Source organism: Camelina sativa, chromosome 20, assembly GCF_030686135.1.
Source record: "Camelina sativa cultivar CO46 ecotype springtype chromosome 20, ASM3068613v1".
NCBI classification, from domain to species: Eukaryota; Viridiplantae; Streptophyta; class Magnoliopsida; order Brassicales; family Brassicaceae; genus Camelina; species Camelina sativa.
The window spans coordinates 28,350,274-28,365,818 of NC_141899.1; the positions used below are offsets into that span (position 1 = coordinate 28,350,274).

At 38.7% G+C, this 15,545-nt stretch overlaps 2 protein-coding genes across 3 annotated transcripts; one reads left to right on the forward strand and one right to left on the reverse strand.

Moving 5' to 3' along the window:
* Positions 1-25: 25 nt before the first annotated feature.
* On the reverse strand, positions 26-6,414 carry LOC104772745 (transcription initiation factor TFIID subunit 4b). Of its 2 annotated transcripts, none has more exons than XM_087504290.1 (15): positions 5,978-6,414; positions 5,745-5,850; positions 4,559-5,061; positions 4,379-4,471; positions 3,046-3,091; positions 2,274-2,908; positions 1,967-2,091; positions 1,701-1,788; positions 1,473-1,608; positions 1,328-1,383; positions 1,181-1,237; positions 963-1,103; positions 815-883; positions 508-730; positions 26-307 (listed from the first exon to the last, which is right to left on the reverse strand). In XM_087504290.1, the coding sequence occupies exons 1-15, from the start codon at positions 6,014-6,016 to the stop codon at positions 165-167; spliced, it is 2,460 nt and encodes an 819-aa protein (XP_087360416.1). In that variant the 5' UTR covers positions 6,017-6,414; the 3' UTR covers positions 26-164. The 2 variants fall into 2 exon arrangements, with proteins under 2 accessions (XP_087360416.1, XP_087360417.1); XM_087504291.1 differs by having other exon boundaries at positions 2,274-2,836; positions 5,978-6,250.
* A 131-nt stretch (positions 6,415-6,545) lies between these two features.
* LOC104771454 (uncharacterized) lies at positions 6,546-8,538 on the forward strand. Its single transcript, XM_010495980.3, has 4 exons — positions 6,546-6,960; positions 7,686-7,914; positions 8,049-8,173; positions 8,264-8,538. Exons 1-4 carry the CDS (start codon positions 6,634-6,636, stop codon positions 8,342-8,344), a joined length of 762 nt encoding a protein of 253 aa, XP_010494282.1. The 5' UTR covers positions 6,546-6,633; the 3' UTR covers positions 8,345-8,538.
* The last annotated feature ends 7,007 nt before the right edge of the window (positions 8,539-15,545 follow it).

Genomic DNA, 15,545 nt, shown 5'->3' on the forward strand with positions numbered 1-15,545 from the left:
AACTCTCTAGCACTGGATGCAAGTATTGAGTTTTGAATCTTTAGGGGTTGTATTGTGAATTGACGTTTGAGGTTGAAATGGCCACACAATAGACAATGGTATAAATCACTTGGGCCTTGACGATTAAATTATCATCAGAAGCTTATAAATAATGATTCTGCTATCTATTGAATTAATCGATACATTAAAGTGGATTTGGACATCTGCGGCTCTCTCTCCAAAACAGCAACCACATCCTTCACAGTGATTGTCCTCACCACTTTTGGTTGAGGAGACGAACCTTGGTTTTTTCCTACTCTTCGACCACCTGGAAACATGAATCCAGAGCTTATTATCGCAAACAAAACCACGAGGAACTTAAGTAAATAGACAAAAGCCACATATATATACAACTAGACTCTTAGCATTTTGAGGCTTTAACGGTTTTCAACCAAGAGAAAAGCTTTGAGCTTTGTTCAGTCCTGATTCTTTACTCTTACGTAAACAGCGGTTATATAATGGACTCACCAGTTCCAGAAAACCGTCGTCCACCATCTTGCCTGTCCTTGGAGTTCTTTCCTCCACCTGAAGTAGCTTTCTGATTCCCATCTTTACCACCTTCAGATACAGATTTCTGACGAGCTTCAGCCATTAATTGCCATTTTAAAAATGTATCATCTCCTCCGACAGCAGCACGAGCAGCAACATTTGCAGCTGTCGTTCTCATTTTGTCATCATCCTCCTTATTTACCTTCACATATCGAAACCACTAGTCTAAGAACAATGCAAAGATAAATTTGATGTGACTCTACAACTGCTACTAATTTCTCCATACCTTCACACCCTTTGAACGGTTATCGTCTTTCTCCTTCTCACTGTCAACTCCACCATCACCTTCTTCACTCTGCAGCAAGAAAAATAAATTTTGCAGTGTCTGTGTGCTGTAGTAAAAACAAAAACATAGATAATGACTAAGAACAGACCTCACTCGGTTTCTTAAGCTTTTCAGCTTCAGCCTGTTTCTTCTCCCATTCTTCCTTCACCTTCTGGTTCATTTCATTAATTTGTAGGCGAATATCTGATGTGATGAAAGTCCGGTGTCTAGATTTCTCAGCATCAACCCGCTGAAGAAGAATTTTTACCTTGAGAAAGAATAGATACAAAAATGTGGAAGCAGGTCGTAAGAGAAAATTAGACTGACCTGCTTTGACAACCGAATTATATGGGATAATAATCCTCGCATCCTTTCCTCCACACACTGAGAGCACAAATACATGAGAAAAGGGAAAACAGAAAAGAAAAGAAGCTCAAGTACTGTAAGCAAATAATGCACAAGTTGACTTCTCACCAAAGATAAGCACCGTTCGACATCATTGCTTATCTGCTTTATACCCGCTTTCGCCACTGCCAGATATGAGAAACATTTGTAAGCTTCTTCTCCAAGTGTTTCAATAGCTAGAAATTAAAATAGAAGATAAGGGAAGTATCCAAACTAATTTCCGCCAGTTTTCTCTGCAGCGGATTTTTATGCAAGATTAATCTTTCTTCTTCTTCGTGCACAACTCTCCGAGATGCTTCGGAAACACGAGCATCCTCCTTGGCCCCAGAGAATAATTGTTCTTCCTCTTCCTAAACCAAATGCAGACCAAAAAAAAATGATTTATTCAGTAATCTACTTCCAGATTCAAACTGAAAACTGAATCTACGAGGAGGAAACGCACCCTGAGATTAACGCCACTGACTGCAGTGACATCATTGAGCTGTTCAATACTTTGATCCATAGAATTCCCTGCTACTTTTTGCTTCTTACTGCAAGTTGACCCATGCAAAACAATTCTGATTTTATTTTACTTGGAGACTCAAAAAGAAAAATGCTTTAAGCTTTAAAAAATCCATACAACCGAAATCTCTTATTAAATTTGGCTAACTGAAAAAGAGTGACTCAAGAAAATTGTTCCCGATTTCTAAGCCTGAGCAGATCAATTACCTTGGTGGTGGAGGTGAAGAACCTAATGTCTCAAGAGGTTTTTTCTGACCAACAGAAGGCTTTTTGGGTGGCATCCTAGCATTAATTCCTCCTTGAGAGGTTCCCAATGGGCCACGAGAATTCATCTGATGGATACACAAACAATGTCAATGAGAGATTGTCCAACTGAAATACCGAGGTTGTTACAAATAACTAGGAAAATATGCAAGGGCTGTTGACGTGCCATGGTTACCCCAGGAGCTCAAAAACAAGAACAGTTGAGACTAACTTTTATAATGAAAAAATTACTTATTAACAGATCTCTTACTGTTGTGCTAGCGTCTAGTTGAGTTGTCATGGAAGGAGAAACAGAGCTTGCAGGCGCCATGTTGTTAGGTGTGGATAAAACCATTCTGGAGGAATCCTTCTCTAAGTCCTCATTCGAAGTCACTGAGGTGGCATTATTCTTTTCAAAACTTTGATCAACTGATTCCTGCTTAACATGGGACACTAATGATCCTTGACCAGGTGCAGAATTTAGAGGTAATGATGAGCTGTTCTGGAAGTGTGATGTACCGCCACCTTGAACCCTATTCGGGTCATTTACAGAACTTGGCCTCTCAAATTTGGGCATAGTCATCATGTTTGTGGTAGATTGGGGCGGTCCTCCAATACCAGTTGATCCCATAGTCGGGTTATGTGCCCCATGTCTCATATGGGAATCATGAAGGTGCGGTCTCAACGCGGAACCAGAAGCATTGGTGTTTGGACCGGGGTATGTGTGAAAACTACCAGAGGTAGTATACATAGGAAAAGAACTTGGTGGATGCTGCATCTGGTGCTGCGGATGTTTGGTAAGTCCCTGTACTGTAGCTGAACTGCCTAAGGTGCCTGAAGTTGAGGAAGGTAGTTGGTTAAGGTGGACTGCACGAGGATCAGACTGAGATTTTTGATTATTGATTTCTGCGATGCAATAGATTTAATCAGGTATGATACTGGCTCCAGCATGGAAATAATAAGATATATCTAAGGAGAGTATAGAATATTATAAAAGTGAACGGAAAATTTAAAAAAAAAATGCATCAGTGAATAATTTATACCAGTAGAAGGAGCTTGAATCCCAATTTTTCCTTGGTTATAGTTCATCTGAAAACAATTAGCACAGATTATAAGTAAAGAAGAATCTAGACCCACTTAATCACACCCATGGTAAATTGCTCAGAAGTACAGATGCTTCAACGATTGACAATTTTGTTTGATGGAATTATGATCCCAGTTCAAAAAGCAAAACCTTTATTAAAATAGTGGAAAACAGAACAAAGTAAAGACTCCCAAAGGGAATGACTGTGGTTCTCTCGGATACACCAATAAACCCCAAATCCCTCCAAAGTCTTGGAAGAAGTTCATAAACGAGCGTCAACCATATAAATATAGGAAAAGATAACTCCCAAACAAAAAAGGGAAAGAAAAGAAATAGAAATCCTATTGTTATCGGGAAATAACAAAAAATGGAAATCCTACTTAATTAGAGTAAAACTTTCGTATCATATTACTATTTGAAATAATAAGATAAAAATCGTATCAGATGGTATATACTTAACGTCTTAAACTAGTCCCACTTTGCAGACGTTGACCACAAACTCTGGAAGTATAAATTTAGCACCCTTTTAACATGTCCACTAAAAAATATCAGACATGGTGTGACCAAAAAGTGGGACAAAGTCAATAAAAATCATATGATCAATCATTCCAGGTATAAGTCTGATAACCTTAGAAAGAATTATAATCGCTAAGATAGTGTTTAATAAAAAAAAAGTAAATCTCGACTTTTGGTTGTGAACAAAATAGAGGAAGATTAAAGGTTTTGCCTAATTCATGAAGCCACTGCAAGGTAGAGGAAAGAAGTGAAAGCGAGAAAAGATGCAGACAGTGCAAATACGACCTTCTGGTTAAGGATTTTGGAAAAGAGGCAACAGAGAGATACAAAAACGTTTCAAACATTGAGGTAAGAAAAAACCTAACAGCTGGAAACTAGAAAATCAACCAAACAAAGTTCCCATCAACTGGAATCTGGTAAAGAAAAAATCAGATCACAGAAATACAGTATCGTGAAGGATAATTAGATGGTGTGCCATAAAACCAATATCAGATTATCGTGAAGGATGCCAGCCTAGAAGTATATATTCTAAAAACCAGTTGAATTAAAGATCACCAGATGTAGCTGATGTCAGACTCAGACCATTCAAGCTAATAAAAAAAAAAACAATAGTCTTTGGATCCAGCTAAATTTAAAGGACAAAAGTAAAGAATTTAGAGCCTCAAAAGCAGACTTAAATAGACAATTCCAACATGATTCCGTTCACAAGCTAATACTCTAAGTCGGTTTTCTGGTTTTATTTCCTACCTGACACAAAATATGCAAAAAGGTAATACCTGCTGCAGTTTACTAACTGCCAACCTGAGCATCTGATCGCCTACAATATCCTTCATATGTCTTGTAAACCCCTCTTTGGGGATTTCATTTTTCTGCAAAAAAAAAAGTATCAGAAGGAAAGCAATGATATTGCAATAGCTGTGGAACAGAATGTCAAAAGATTTCACTGATAGAGATACCTTAAGTCTAGCATATAGGGTACGGAGCTGCAGTGCTCTATCTTTATCGAGTTGGGCCATTAAGGTAGGAAGCAAAGCAGCAAATGGCACTTGCTTAGGGTTGCGGTTCATAGGGTTAGCAGACGGTTCCACTCCCCGAGCCTGTTGACTACTCATCTTTTGCAGTTTCACATACTGAGACTCACTCTCTTGAATATTATGTGATCTATCTGGTTCATTACCAGTAGGATTCTTTTCAGAAATCGGCAACCCAATTGTTTGGGGTACCTGCGATGGATTCTCCCACAGTTGACCTGCTCGATGAAGGTCTTGAGGCTGGTTGTGTTGTAAATGAGATTCATTGGCTCGTTTCAAATCATGTTGATGTTGATTTTCTAAAGTCGATCCTTGTTGCTCCTTCATCTGAGTACTTTCAAGGCTGTGCTGCGTCTGGACATTGATATTAGCATCTCCAATACCATTCTTCCATGGCGCAAACTGCTGGCTGGGAGGATGGTTGTTTCCTACAGAAAAAATTCAAGCAACTGGTTGATGAACTAGAATCACAAGTTAAACTGGAGGAAAAATCAGATAATGCCCAAAAAGGAAACCAAGACCATCACCCTACTCTCTATCCTAGCTAATAAGTCCCATCACATTGATCATATTCAGTGAAGCATATATACAGGCTCTTGCCGATAACAAAATATATGCCGCTATTAGCATACAACAGCCCTTAAAAACTAGTCTTTCATGACCTTGATAGTTGCTTTAATGTAGGATTGAAAATTTCTCACATGTCAGTAGATAAGAGAAGTTTACAATATAGCCTAACATAGACATCTTTAGTTATCGAGAGTAATAATAATGTATCAGAAACTACTCTGTATATCAAAACAAGCACAACATTGCTAACATGCCAAAGCTTTCCCAGATACCTAATAGCTTCACAGTGACAAGTCATCCACTCTAAGAGAAACCCACAACAAAAAATCCTATCTTTATTTCCAATACTGCACCTAAATCGGTCCATAAGTTCAAGAATTTGACACAGAGTTCCCTCAGAAACTATACAAAAACGTTCAGCAATAGGTTTCAAACTACAGCTCTCATCACAAAGCAGGCTACAATTACAATCTCAGACGTAGAATCTAACTAGCCCTATCTTAAAAAAAAAAAAAAAACCGAATTTTGTAGAGAATTATACCAGGATTCGTCCCGAGTGGCATTGAAGTTGTCATAGAACCTTCAATATCTCGATTCAGAGCAGCTTGGAAAGCATCTACATCAGCTCCCGAATGCATCGATTCATCCTAACCAACACAATTCGACCGGAATCAAAAATCACTAACGACGCTTCAAGCCACCGAGCAAGGGCATCACACAAAATTGGATTTAAAAAAAAAAAAAAAAAAACAAAATGAGATATAGAAACCTAACCTCGTCTTCTTCAAGGAGCTTGAAAATTGAAGGATCCATTGAAAAAAAAAAAAAAAAAAAGCTTACGCTGTGGAAGAAAAGAAGGCAAAGAGACCTCTCGGCGAAGATGAATTAAAAGGAAACATGTGTTCTAAAATCTCGGCTGGTAAATTTCAGATTGAATCCTTACATAAAGATTAAATCACATACGAGTCCTAAACTAAAACCTCATGTCGTTTATTTGTCATTCGAAAGTACAGTAGTTTAACGGTGTCGTTTTCTCTGTTTCGAACTGCGAACTGTCTGAACTCTGAAGGGAGTTTTAAATATATGAAACAAACGCTGTCGTTTGCTTTGTTATGGTACCGCGGATATGTAAAACGATTCGTTCTGTTTTTTGAAGCACTGTATGTCGTTTTTGGTTTTTACAGCACTTGTATGTCGTTCTAATGAAAAATCAAAACGTTGTCGTCTGATCTGTTGTAAGCCCTCTCGTGGGAGAGAGTTATCACATCAAACATCATGTCGTTTATTGGTTTTCTCTAAGCACTGTACGTCGGTTTAATGTTATGTTGGAAACGCTGTCGTATTGTCCTGGTACGGAGATACAGAGATACAGAGATACATCAAAACAGTGTAAAGCTGCCGCCATTAACGAAACATCGGAGAGAGAGAGAATGAACATCGTTGGATTGAGCAAACGTTTCTTCTCCGATCGTCGTTCTCTTCACGGGATCAACAATGCTCTCGTCCAAACTGTGTTATCCGGTCGGAAACCTATTCTGGGATTCTCCGGCCGATCGTTTCACGAGCTGCGCAAGGCTGGGAATTTCGTAGTCCCTCGCGTCTTCTCCGTGTCGCGAAATCTATCGACGAACGCTTCGTCTCCTTCGAAACAGCCTGCGTTTCTGCGATGGTATTTGAGAAAGCTCGAATCACACCCTTTCGTGACTAAGAGCGTCACTACTTCCCTTATTTATATGGCCGCCGATCTCACTTCTCAGGTTTGGCTCTCTCTCTCTCCCTTGTTCGTTTCTGTATGGAGTATTTATGGTTTGGAATTTGGTTTTGTTGAATCATTTGTAGTTTTGGAATTTAGGGTTCATTCACAGGGGATTTTATATTTTCATTTTGGAAGAAAACACCAATCTTGCATTGTTTCATCATACCCTAGAGAATTCCAAATTGATGTGTATGTTCTTACTTTTTTTTACCTCTGAATCTTAGTAGTTAGAAGAAATGATATACTTTAGTATAGAATTAGCTAAGAGAGCACTAAAAGCTGTGATTTTTGGTGTTTGGTTTAGTTGGTGTTATTTTCTAATTTGTTTTACTTATCTTTGGTCCATTCTGTGTTCTCAACTGCTGTTTCCTTTGGTATTAAAGACTGTATTAACAGTTTTTACTGAGACACTGGAAAAATCTATCTGTTTTGGTAGCTCGGGTAACCAACTATTATAATAGACTAATCTGTATATTTTCTTTTGTGAATTTGAAGTCTTTCTTTACTGAATACTGGATGAGTTTGGTATTCGTGTCGTCGGTCAGAAAACTCACATCCCAATTGTCTAATGATCTTGTTATCTCTTGTGGATTCTTATAAGGCAGAAATTTCTTAGGTGTGTGTCTTGGGGTGCTTATAAACTCTCTTTTTCGGTCATCTATGATGATCATGTTGTCTCTTTTTGTTGGTTTATTATCTGTGCTGACTCTCTTAATTCTTCAACAGATGATCACAATGCCGCCCGCTGGTTCTTTTGACCTGATAAGAACAGCTAGAATGGCTAGCTTTGGGTTGATATTTCTTGGGCCGTCACAGCATCTGTGGTTCAGTTATCTTTCTAAAATATTGCCAAAGCGCGACGTGTTGACAACCTTTAAGAAAATAATGATGGGGCAGGTTCTTTTCGGACCTTGTAGCAACACTGTCTTCTATTCTTATAATGCCATTTTACAAGGTACATATCATATAATTAAGCTTATCGACTGAATCTCTGTTTTAAATGGATTTAGCTTTTCACAGTTGTACCTGTATATTTATCATACTCATCATTTGTTTTGGGTACTTGCATGTTGCTGGTCCATCATAAAGGTGAAAATTCTGACGAAATTTTGGCGAGATTGAAGCGAGATCTTCTGCCAACTTTGAGAAATGGACTTATTTATTGGCCGGCCTGTGATTTTGTTACATTTAAGTATGTGCCAGTTCATCTACAGGTAAACCAAATATCTCTCTGATGACTTTTTCCATTGTCTGGTATGATTTAAATAAAATTTCAACTTCAACATGTAATCTCGTGGTTGCAGCCACTGATGAATAGCTCGTGCGCTTATATATGGACGATTTATTTGACATATATGGCAAACCAGACGAAAGCTGACAGCTGAAATAATGGACACTGTTATTGGTCACACGCAATTCGCAATCTCTTTATTCCATTGAACCGTCAAGTAAACATCAGATATTAGTACTAGTAGGTTTGTTTTTTGTGTTTACAATTCAGCAACAGTATCTCATAGATATGGACATAAAAATGTATGGATTTTGAATTTTTTTTATCCAAGCATATATTTCTAAGAAAGTTCCATCACAAATATTGCCAACATGGGCTTTGCCATCTTCTTTTTCTCTACATCCAATTTGTTGGAGCAAATGGATCATGAAGTGAAGGTAGCCGTTGGATTAATTAAGAGCTTTAGAGCCATTAGATTTGGAAGTTTGATTCAGTCTTTGTTTGTTTGGTTTTAGTGTCTGTAATGGGACCGAGTATATAGGCTCACGTCTGTTGCTCTATTTCCACTAGCGTCAGTTTCGTTTGCAGTTTGTTTCTTGTTTTGTAAGACTATTTATAGTCATATCTTTCTTTTGAATGAAGTACGTTTTCAGCATTAAGCAATTATACTATAACAAATTGGTATCAGAGCTCTGTGAAAACTGTGTGAGAGAGAGAAACACGTGAGTGACAATGGGAGATGAGAAAATGAAGTTGCCTCAATTCGATGGGCATTGGGATCACTGGAGTGAGGTCATGGAGAATTTCTTCAGATCGAAGGGGCTGTGGAGCACGATTGAAACCGGCTTTGAGGAGTCATCATCAATAACGGTGCTCACGGTAGAACAGACACAACAGTTGGAAGAAGTCAAGAAAAATGACCACATGGTGAAGCACTATCTCTATCAATCGATTGATAGGGTGACGTTCGAGCAGATCTTAGACAGGAGAACCTCCAAAATCATCTGGGAGTCGATGAAGAGGAAGTTCGGTGGAAATGATCGGGTGAAGAAGTCTCTGTTGCAGAAGCTAAGAAGGGACTTTGAAGTTCTGGAAATGAGAGAATCTGAGAGTGTGAAGGAGTATTTCACAAGGGTGCTAGCAGTTACTAACCAAATGAGAAGTAATGGGGAGATCATGAACGATTCCAAGGTGGTGGAGAAAATTCTCCGGACACTCATCGACAAATTCATGTATGTTGTAGTGTCTATTGAGGAATCTAAGGAGATTGAGAAGATTGATCTCGATGAGCTTGAAAGTTCCCTCGCGGTTCATGAACAGAAGTTCAAGAAGGTTGAGAAAGCTGATGATCAAGTTCTGAAGGTGACTCATGGTGGAACTAGATCATACCGTGGAAGAGGAACAACACCAAGAGGAAGAGGTTATGGCAGAGGGAGAGGTCGTGGTAGAGACAAGAGCACGGTGGAGTGCTACAAATGCCACCGCCTAGGACACTTTCAATACGAGTGTCCAAAGTGGGAAGAGGAAGCTAACTATGTTGATTTCGGTGAAAAAGAAGAGATGCTCTTGATGGCCTACATCGAAGAGGAAGATGAGAAAGTGAACGCTGAAGAAATTGCAGAAAAGGCTCTAATGGCGTATGCAGAGAAGAATGAAAGCATGAGAAAGAGAGCATGGTTCCTCGACTCTGGTTGCTCAAATCACATGAGTGGAGATCGAGACCTATTATGTCTGATGAATGAAGACTTCAATCACACTGTGAAGCTGGGGAACGACAAGAGAATGCAAGTTGTCGACAAAGGCAATGTGAAGCTGGCTCTGAACAATGTAGTGTACACATTCACCGATGTATACTACATACCAGAGCTCAAGAACAACCTGTTGAGTCTTGGTCAACTTCAAGAAAAGGAGCTGACAATCATCATACAGAAGGGTGTCTGCAAGATCTTTCATGAAGAAAAGGGTCTATTGGCTGTAAGTAAGATGAGCTCCAACAGAATGTTCGTCCTGTTTGATCAGAATGGAGAAACGAGCCAACAACGCTGCTTCCAAGCGACAACAGAGGACATACCGAAGCTCTGGCATGAGCGCTATGGGCATCTCAGTCACACGGGGATGAAGACTCTGCAGAATCAGAGTATGGTACGAGGGATGCCAAACTTTGATGTTCAGAAATTCACCTGCTCAGACTGTCTGGTGGGGAAGCAAACAAGGAATCCCATTCCTAAGAAGAGTTCGTGGAGAGCCAAAGAGATCCTTGAGCTGGTGCATTCTGACATTTGCGGACCCATCACTCCCATGACCACAAGTGGCGTGAGGTACGTCCTGTGTTTCATAGATGATCACAGCAGGAAAGCTTGGGCGTACTTCTTAAAAGAAAAGTCTGAAGCATTTAACCACTTCAAGGAGTTCAAAGCTAAAGTAGAGAATGAGACGGGAAAGCAAATCAAATGTCTGAGAACTGATCGAGGAGGGGAGTTCACATCAAGCGAATTCTCTGAGTTATGTAAGAAGGAAGTCGTTTGAAGACAGCTCACCACTGCCTACACCCCACAGCAGAACGGAGTAGCGGAGAGGAAGAACTGAACTGTGATGAACATGGTGAGATCCATGATGTCAATGAGAAAGGTACCAAAAACTCTCTGGGCAGAAGCTGTCAACTGGACCTTTTACATCCTGAACAGATGCCCCACACTCGCTGTTAAGAATGTCACACCACAAGAAGCTTGGAGTGGGATCAAACCAAACGTGGAGCACTTGAGGGTTTGGGGAAGCTTAGCACATGTGCATGTTCCAAACGAGAAGCAAAGGAAACTTGACGACAAAAGCACTCCATGTGTGTTGTTGGGCTTCTCGGAGGAATCAAAGGGCTATCGTTTGTACAATCCAATAACAAAAAAGATTGTGGTGAGCAAGGATGTGGTGTTCGAAGAAACAAAAGGTTGGTGCTGGGATGAGAATCAGGATCACACTAAGTACGAGTTGAAGTGGAATGATGATGATCAGCCTTGGGGAGAAAACGACAGTGATGGAGAAGAAGAAGTTGCAGAACCAGAAGATGCTACAGAACCAGTGACTGTTGCAGAAGAAACTCAAGAGCAACCACAGGCAACAGTCAGGGAGGGAAGAAGACAGACGAGACCTCCTGCCTATCTCAGAGACTACATCACTAACAGTGATGATGCTGATGCAGACGATGAGGTAAACATGGTTCAGCTCAACTCCGATGATCCTTCAACATTTGCAGAAGCTCAGAAGTGCATCAATTAGTGAAGGGGTATGGATGCAGAGGTTGAGTCGATTAAGAAGAATCGCACATGGGAATTATCAGACTTGCCTCATGGAGCAAAATGCATTGGGGTAAAATGGATTTACAAGACAAAGCTAAACGAACTCGGAGAAGTGAGCAAGTTCAAAGCTCGTCTGGTGGCCAAAGGGTATGCACAAGAACACAAAATAGACTACACAGAGGTCTATGCTCCTGTTGCACACATGGACACCATCAGAACCATTGTCTCAACTACAGCTCAGAAAGGATGGGATATCTTTCAACTGGACGTCAAGTCAGCTTTCCTTCACGGTGTACTCGAAGAAGACGTCTACGTTCAACAACCAGAAGGGTACGAGATAAAAGGCGAAGAAGGAAGGGTGTACAAGCTGCACAAAGCCCTGTATGGACTGAAACAAGCCCCACGGGCCTGGTTCAGTAGGATCGAGGAGTATTTCACCAAAGAGGGGTTCACCAAATCTGAAAATGAAGAAACCCTCTTCACCAAAAGCAATGAACAAGGTAACCTCCTCATCGTTAGTGTATATGTAGACGATTTGATTTACAGTGGAGATAATGTTGCAATAGTGAAAGAGTTCAAGCTGTCGATGGAAAAGGAGTTTGATATGTCTGATCTTGGGAAGATGAGGTATTTTCTTGGGATAGAGGTGTTGCAAACAAGTCAGGGAATTCACATTTCTCAGACGAAGTATGCTCTTGAGGTTTTGAGGCGGTTTGAGATGGAAGATTGCAATGCAGTTCGCAATCCGATAGTGCCTGGTTTCAAGATGATGTGGATGAGACTGGTGAAAGGATCGATGAAACATTCTACAAGCAGATCATCGGGAGTCTCATGTATATCACGAAAACGAGACAGGACCTGCAGTTTGCTGTGAGCCTACTGAGCTGCTACATGTCTGGACCAACAAAGATGCATCTTCAAGCGGTTAAGAGGGTTCTGAGGTATTTGAGAGGCACAATGGACTATGGAATCTGGTACAGAAGAGGAAAGGGAGAACTAATGGTGTATACTGATAGTGATTTCGCCGGTGACGTTGACAGCAGGAAAAACACCACGGGATATGCATTCCTTATGGACAACGCAGCTGTAGCGTGGTTGTCAAAGAAGCAGCCGATAGTCACACTCTCCACAACAGAAGCAGAGTATGTTGCTGCATCAGTTTGCGTCTGTCAAGCTATATGGTTCAAGAGGATTTTAGGAGAATTGGGCTACAATGTGGAAGGAAGTACTACAATCTACTGTGACAACACTTCGACAAACAAGCTTTCAAGGAATCCAGTTTTTCATGGGAGGTGCAAACATATAGGAGTTCGCTTTCATTTCCTGCGTGACATTGTGAAGAATGGAGAGATACAGTTGGAGCATTGTGGTTTAGAAGAGCAAGTGGCTGACATCTTTACCAAACCTCTGAAGCTGGAAGTGTTTGAGAGACTAAGGAGTAAGCTTGGGATTTGCTCAGCAAGTGATAAGCTAAGCTTGGTTCACCAAAGCTTAGTTTAGGGAGGGTTTGTTGGAGCAAATGGATCATGAAGTGAAGGTAGCCGTTGGATTAATTAAGAGCTTTAGAGCCATTAGATTTGGAAGTTTGATTCAGTCTTTGTTTGTTTGGTTTTAGTGTCTGTAATGAGACCGAGTATATAGGCTCACGTCTGTTGCTCTGTTCCACTAGCGTCAGTTTCGTTTGCAGTTTGTTTCTTGTTTTGTAAGACTATTTATAGTCATGTCTTTCTTTTGAATGAAGTACGATTTCAGCATTGAGCAATTATACGATTACACAATTATTATCTGCTGCTCTGCGTGCCACTCAACTATGTTACTAAGACCCTCCATAGTCTCATCTCAAGAGCGAGGTTCTGCATACCTTTCTGAAGTCCGAACAAGAACATCCTGATTTTGTTCGGTGAACTCATGAACATCTGAGAGAGATAACCAGCAACATATTTTCTTTGTCCACAGGGACAACCTTTGGTGGTGGTGCAAACTTAAGAGGGCTCCCCCTCTTACACTTCGTCTACAGTAACCCTTTGTCATTCAAATTATCTAGGTTTTAATCAAGTTTAAATAGATAAATGTGTGTGTGTCACAGGAATTGGGGCAAGGGAAATTACCTTGCACGCTAAACCATGTTGTAACTGAGTATTAACATTGAGCAAATGTCTTATGAGCAAAGTATTTCAAATGAATAATTAGGACTGTTTAAGAGGTTATGGTTCAACGAAATATGTATCTAACCATGGAACTAAACTTGCATGATTAATCCAACTAGGATTCGGGTAAGACCGACCAGTTGTCTTTGGCCGAATTAAGACTTAAGTGATAAGGTTGGAACTCGAACAAATGAGCAAAGATAAATCATGTTTCTACCCATAAATCGAACCACTTCACACACATTCATAAATAAACACAACGGACAGTTTTTCAAGAAATTTAAACATTCTCGAAAAATATCATAATTAATGCCCCAAAAAAAAAAATTAATGCACCAATTCACTCTAGAATAAATGTGTTTGTATTACATTCTTGTAACACTTTCAAATTTGCAACATTTTTTTATTTTCTTAAAATTCATGAATATATTTATATTTAGAAAACTCTTTGCCAAAAAAAAAAAAAGAAAACTAGGGTAGGTAGAACTAGTATGAGGTTAACCACATAATTCACATTGTCAAAACCAAACTTAGGCACGTTTTAGGTCATTCTGCCTCTTTCAATCATAAAATAAAAAACATCATAGTGGACAAAATAAAACATCATTTTTCTTCCTAAAGTAAACTATATAATCGTCCTTATATTTTTTGTCCTACTCTCTTCTCGTATTTTCTTTATACTAAAAAATAAACAATTGGCACGAGATATTTGCCGTCAGAGCAAAAAAAAAAAAACACACGAGATATTTGTTTTTTTCCGCCATTTTCTTCTCCACAGAAAATGAATTTTTAAAAAGCCAAATTGAAATCTAAAAGCCATCAAGAAATCAACACGTGGGAACAATCAAAGAGCTTACCGACAGTTTTTAATAGTTTCGTTCGTATTCAACGGCACTCGACAAAAAGGGAGAACCACACTGAATCTTTTCATACGTGGCCCAAATCTAATTGGTGTGACGTCAGTATGCCGAAAGGCAAAGGACCGCAGCTAGTAAGTAATAGTATTCCTATATTCTCCTTCTTTGAAACTCTTTATTCTTTTAATTGGACAAAAAAAACTAATTCAAAATTTAATTAATTTAAACCGGAATTCATCACCACACCATTAATACAAATTTAATTTACTAGTATTTTAATATATGAATAGTATTAATTCAATTTCGAATTATCAAAACTGAATTTGGAATGAACCTAACTGATTTTTGGCAACCAAGTTTATATAATAAGATATGTTAAAAAAACACAAATATTACATAAATTTTATAGAATATTTTATTTTCAATATAATCAATCATTTATCTAAAACGGAAATGAATCTAAACATATTAGGGACGTATTGAATTCAATATTTTAAATGATTGAATTTTAGTGAGTTTTCTTATGTAATAACATAATTTTAGATTAAGTTGTTATGATTGATTGTAAAACTTTCCAAATTACCACTTAAAAGATAAACTATGAGATTTAGGGTTATGTATTTTTTACTTAAAGTTCTCTAAAATCTCCTAAAATCATTAGAAATAATATTTTCAAAATGTTTTGGATAACTACAGATCCTAAATTATATTTTCAAAATACTAGTTCAATAACAATGATTTTATTAAATTTTTGACTGAATATACCTTGTAATAGAGTAAAAAACAAAAAAGTTAAATCGAACTGAAATTATTAGAATCTAATAATTTGAACCAAATTGATTCGATACTATCATACTAGTAATATCCGTATTAATCCAAATGCTCATGCCTATTTTTCTATCTTTAATTCGAATGTGCATGCCTATTTTTTGCATTGATGAAAGGACCTAACAGTCTTTTCCGTATTTTATTTTATATTTATAAAATATTTCTTACCAATAAAACATAGTAGAATATACGGCTGGTATGTCTTTCCTTATAAATAAAAAAGTATTTTCCTC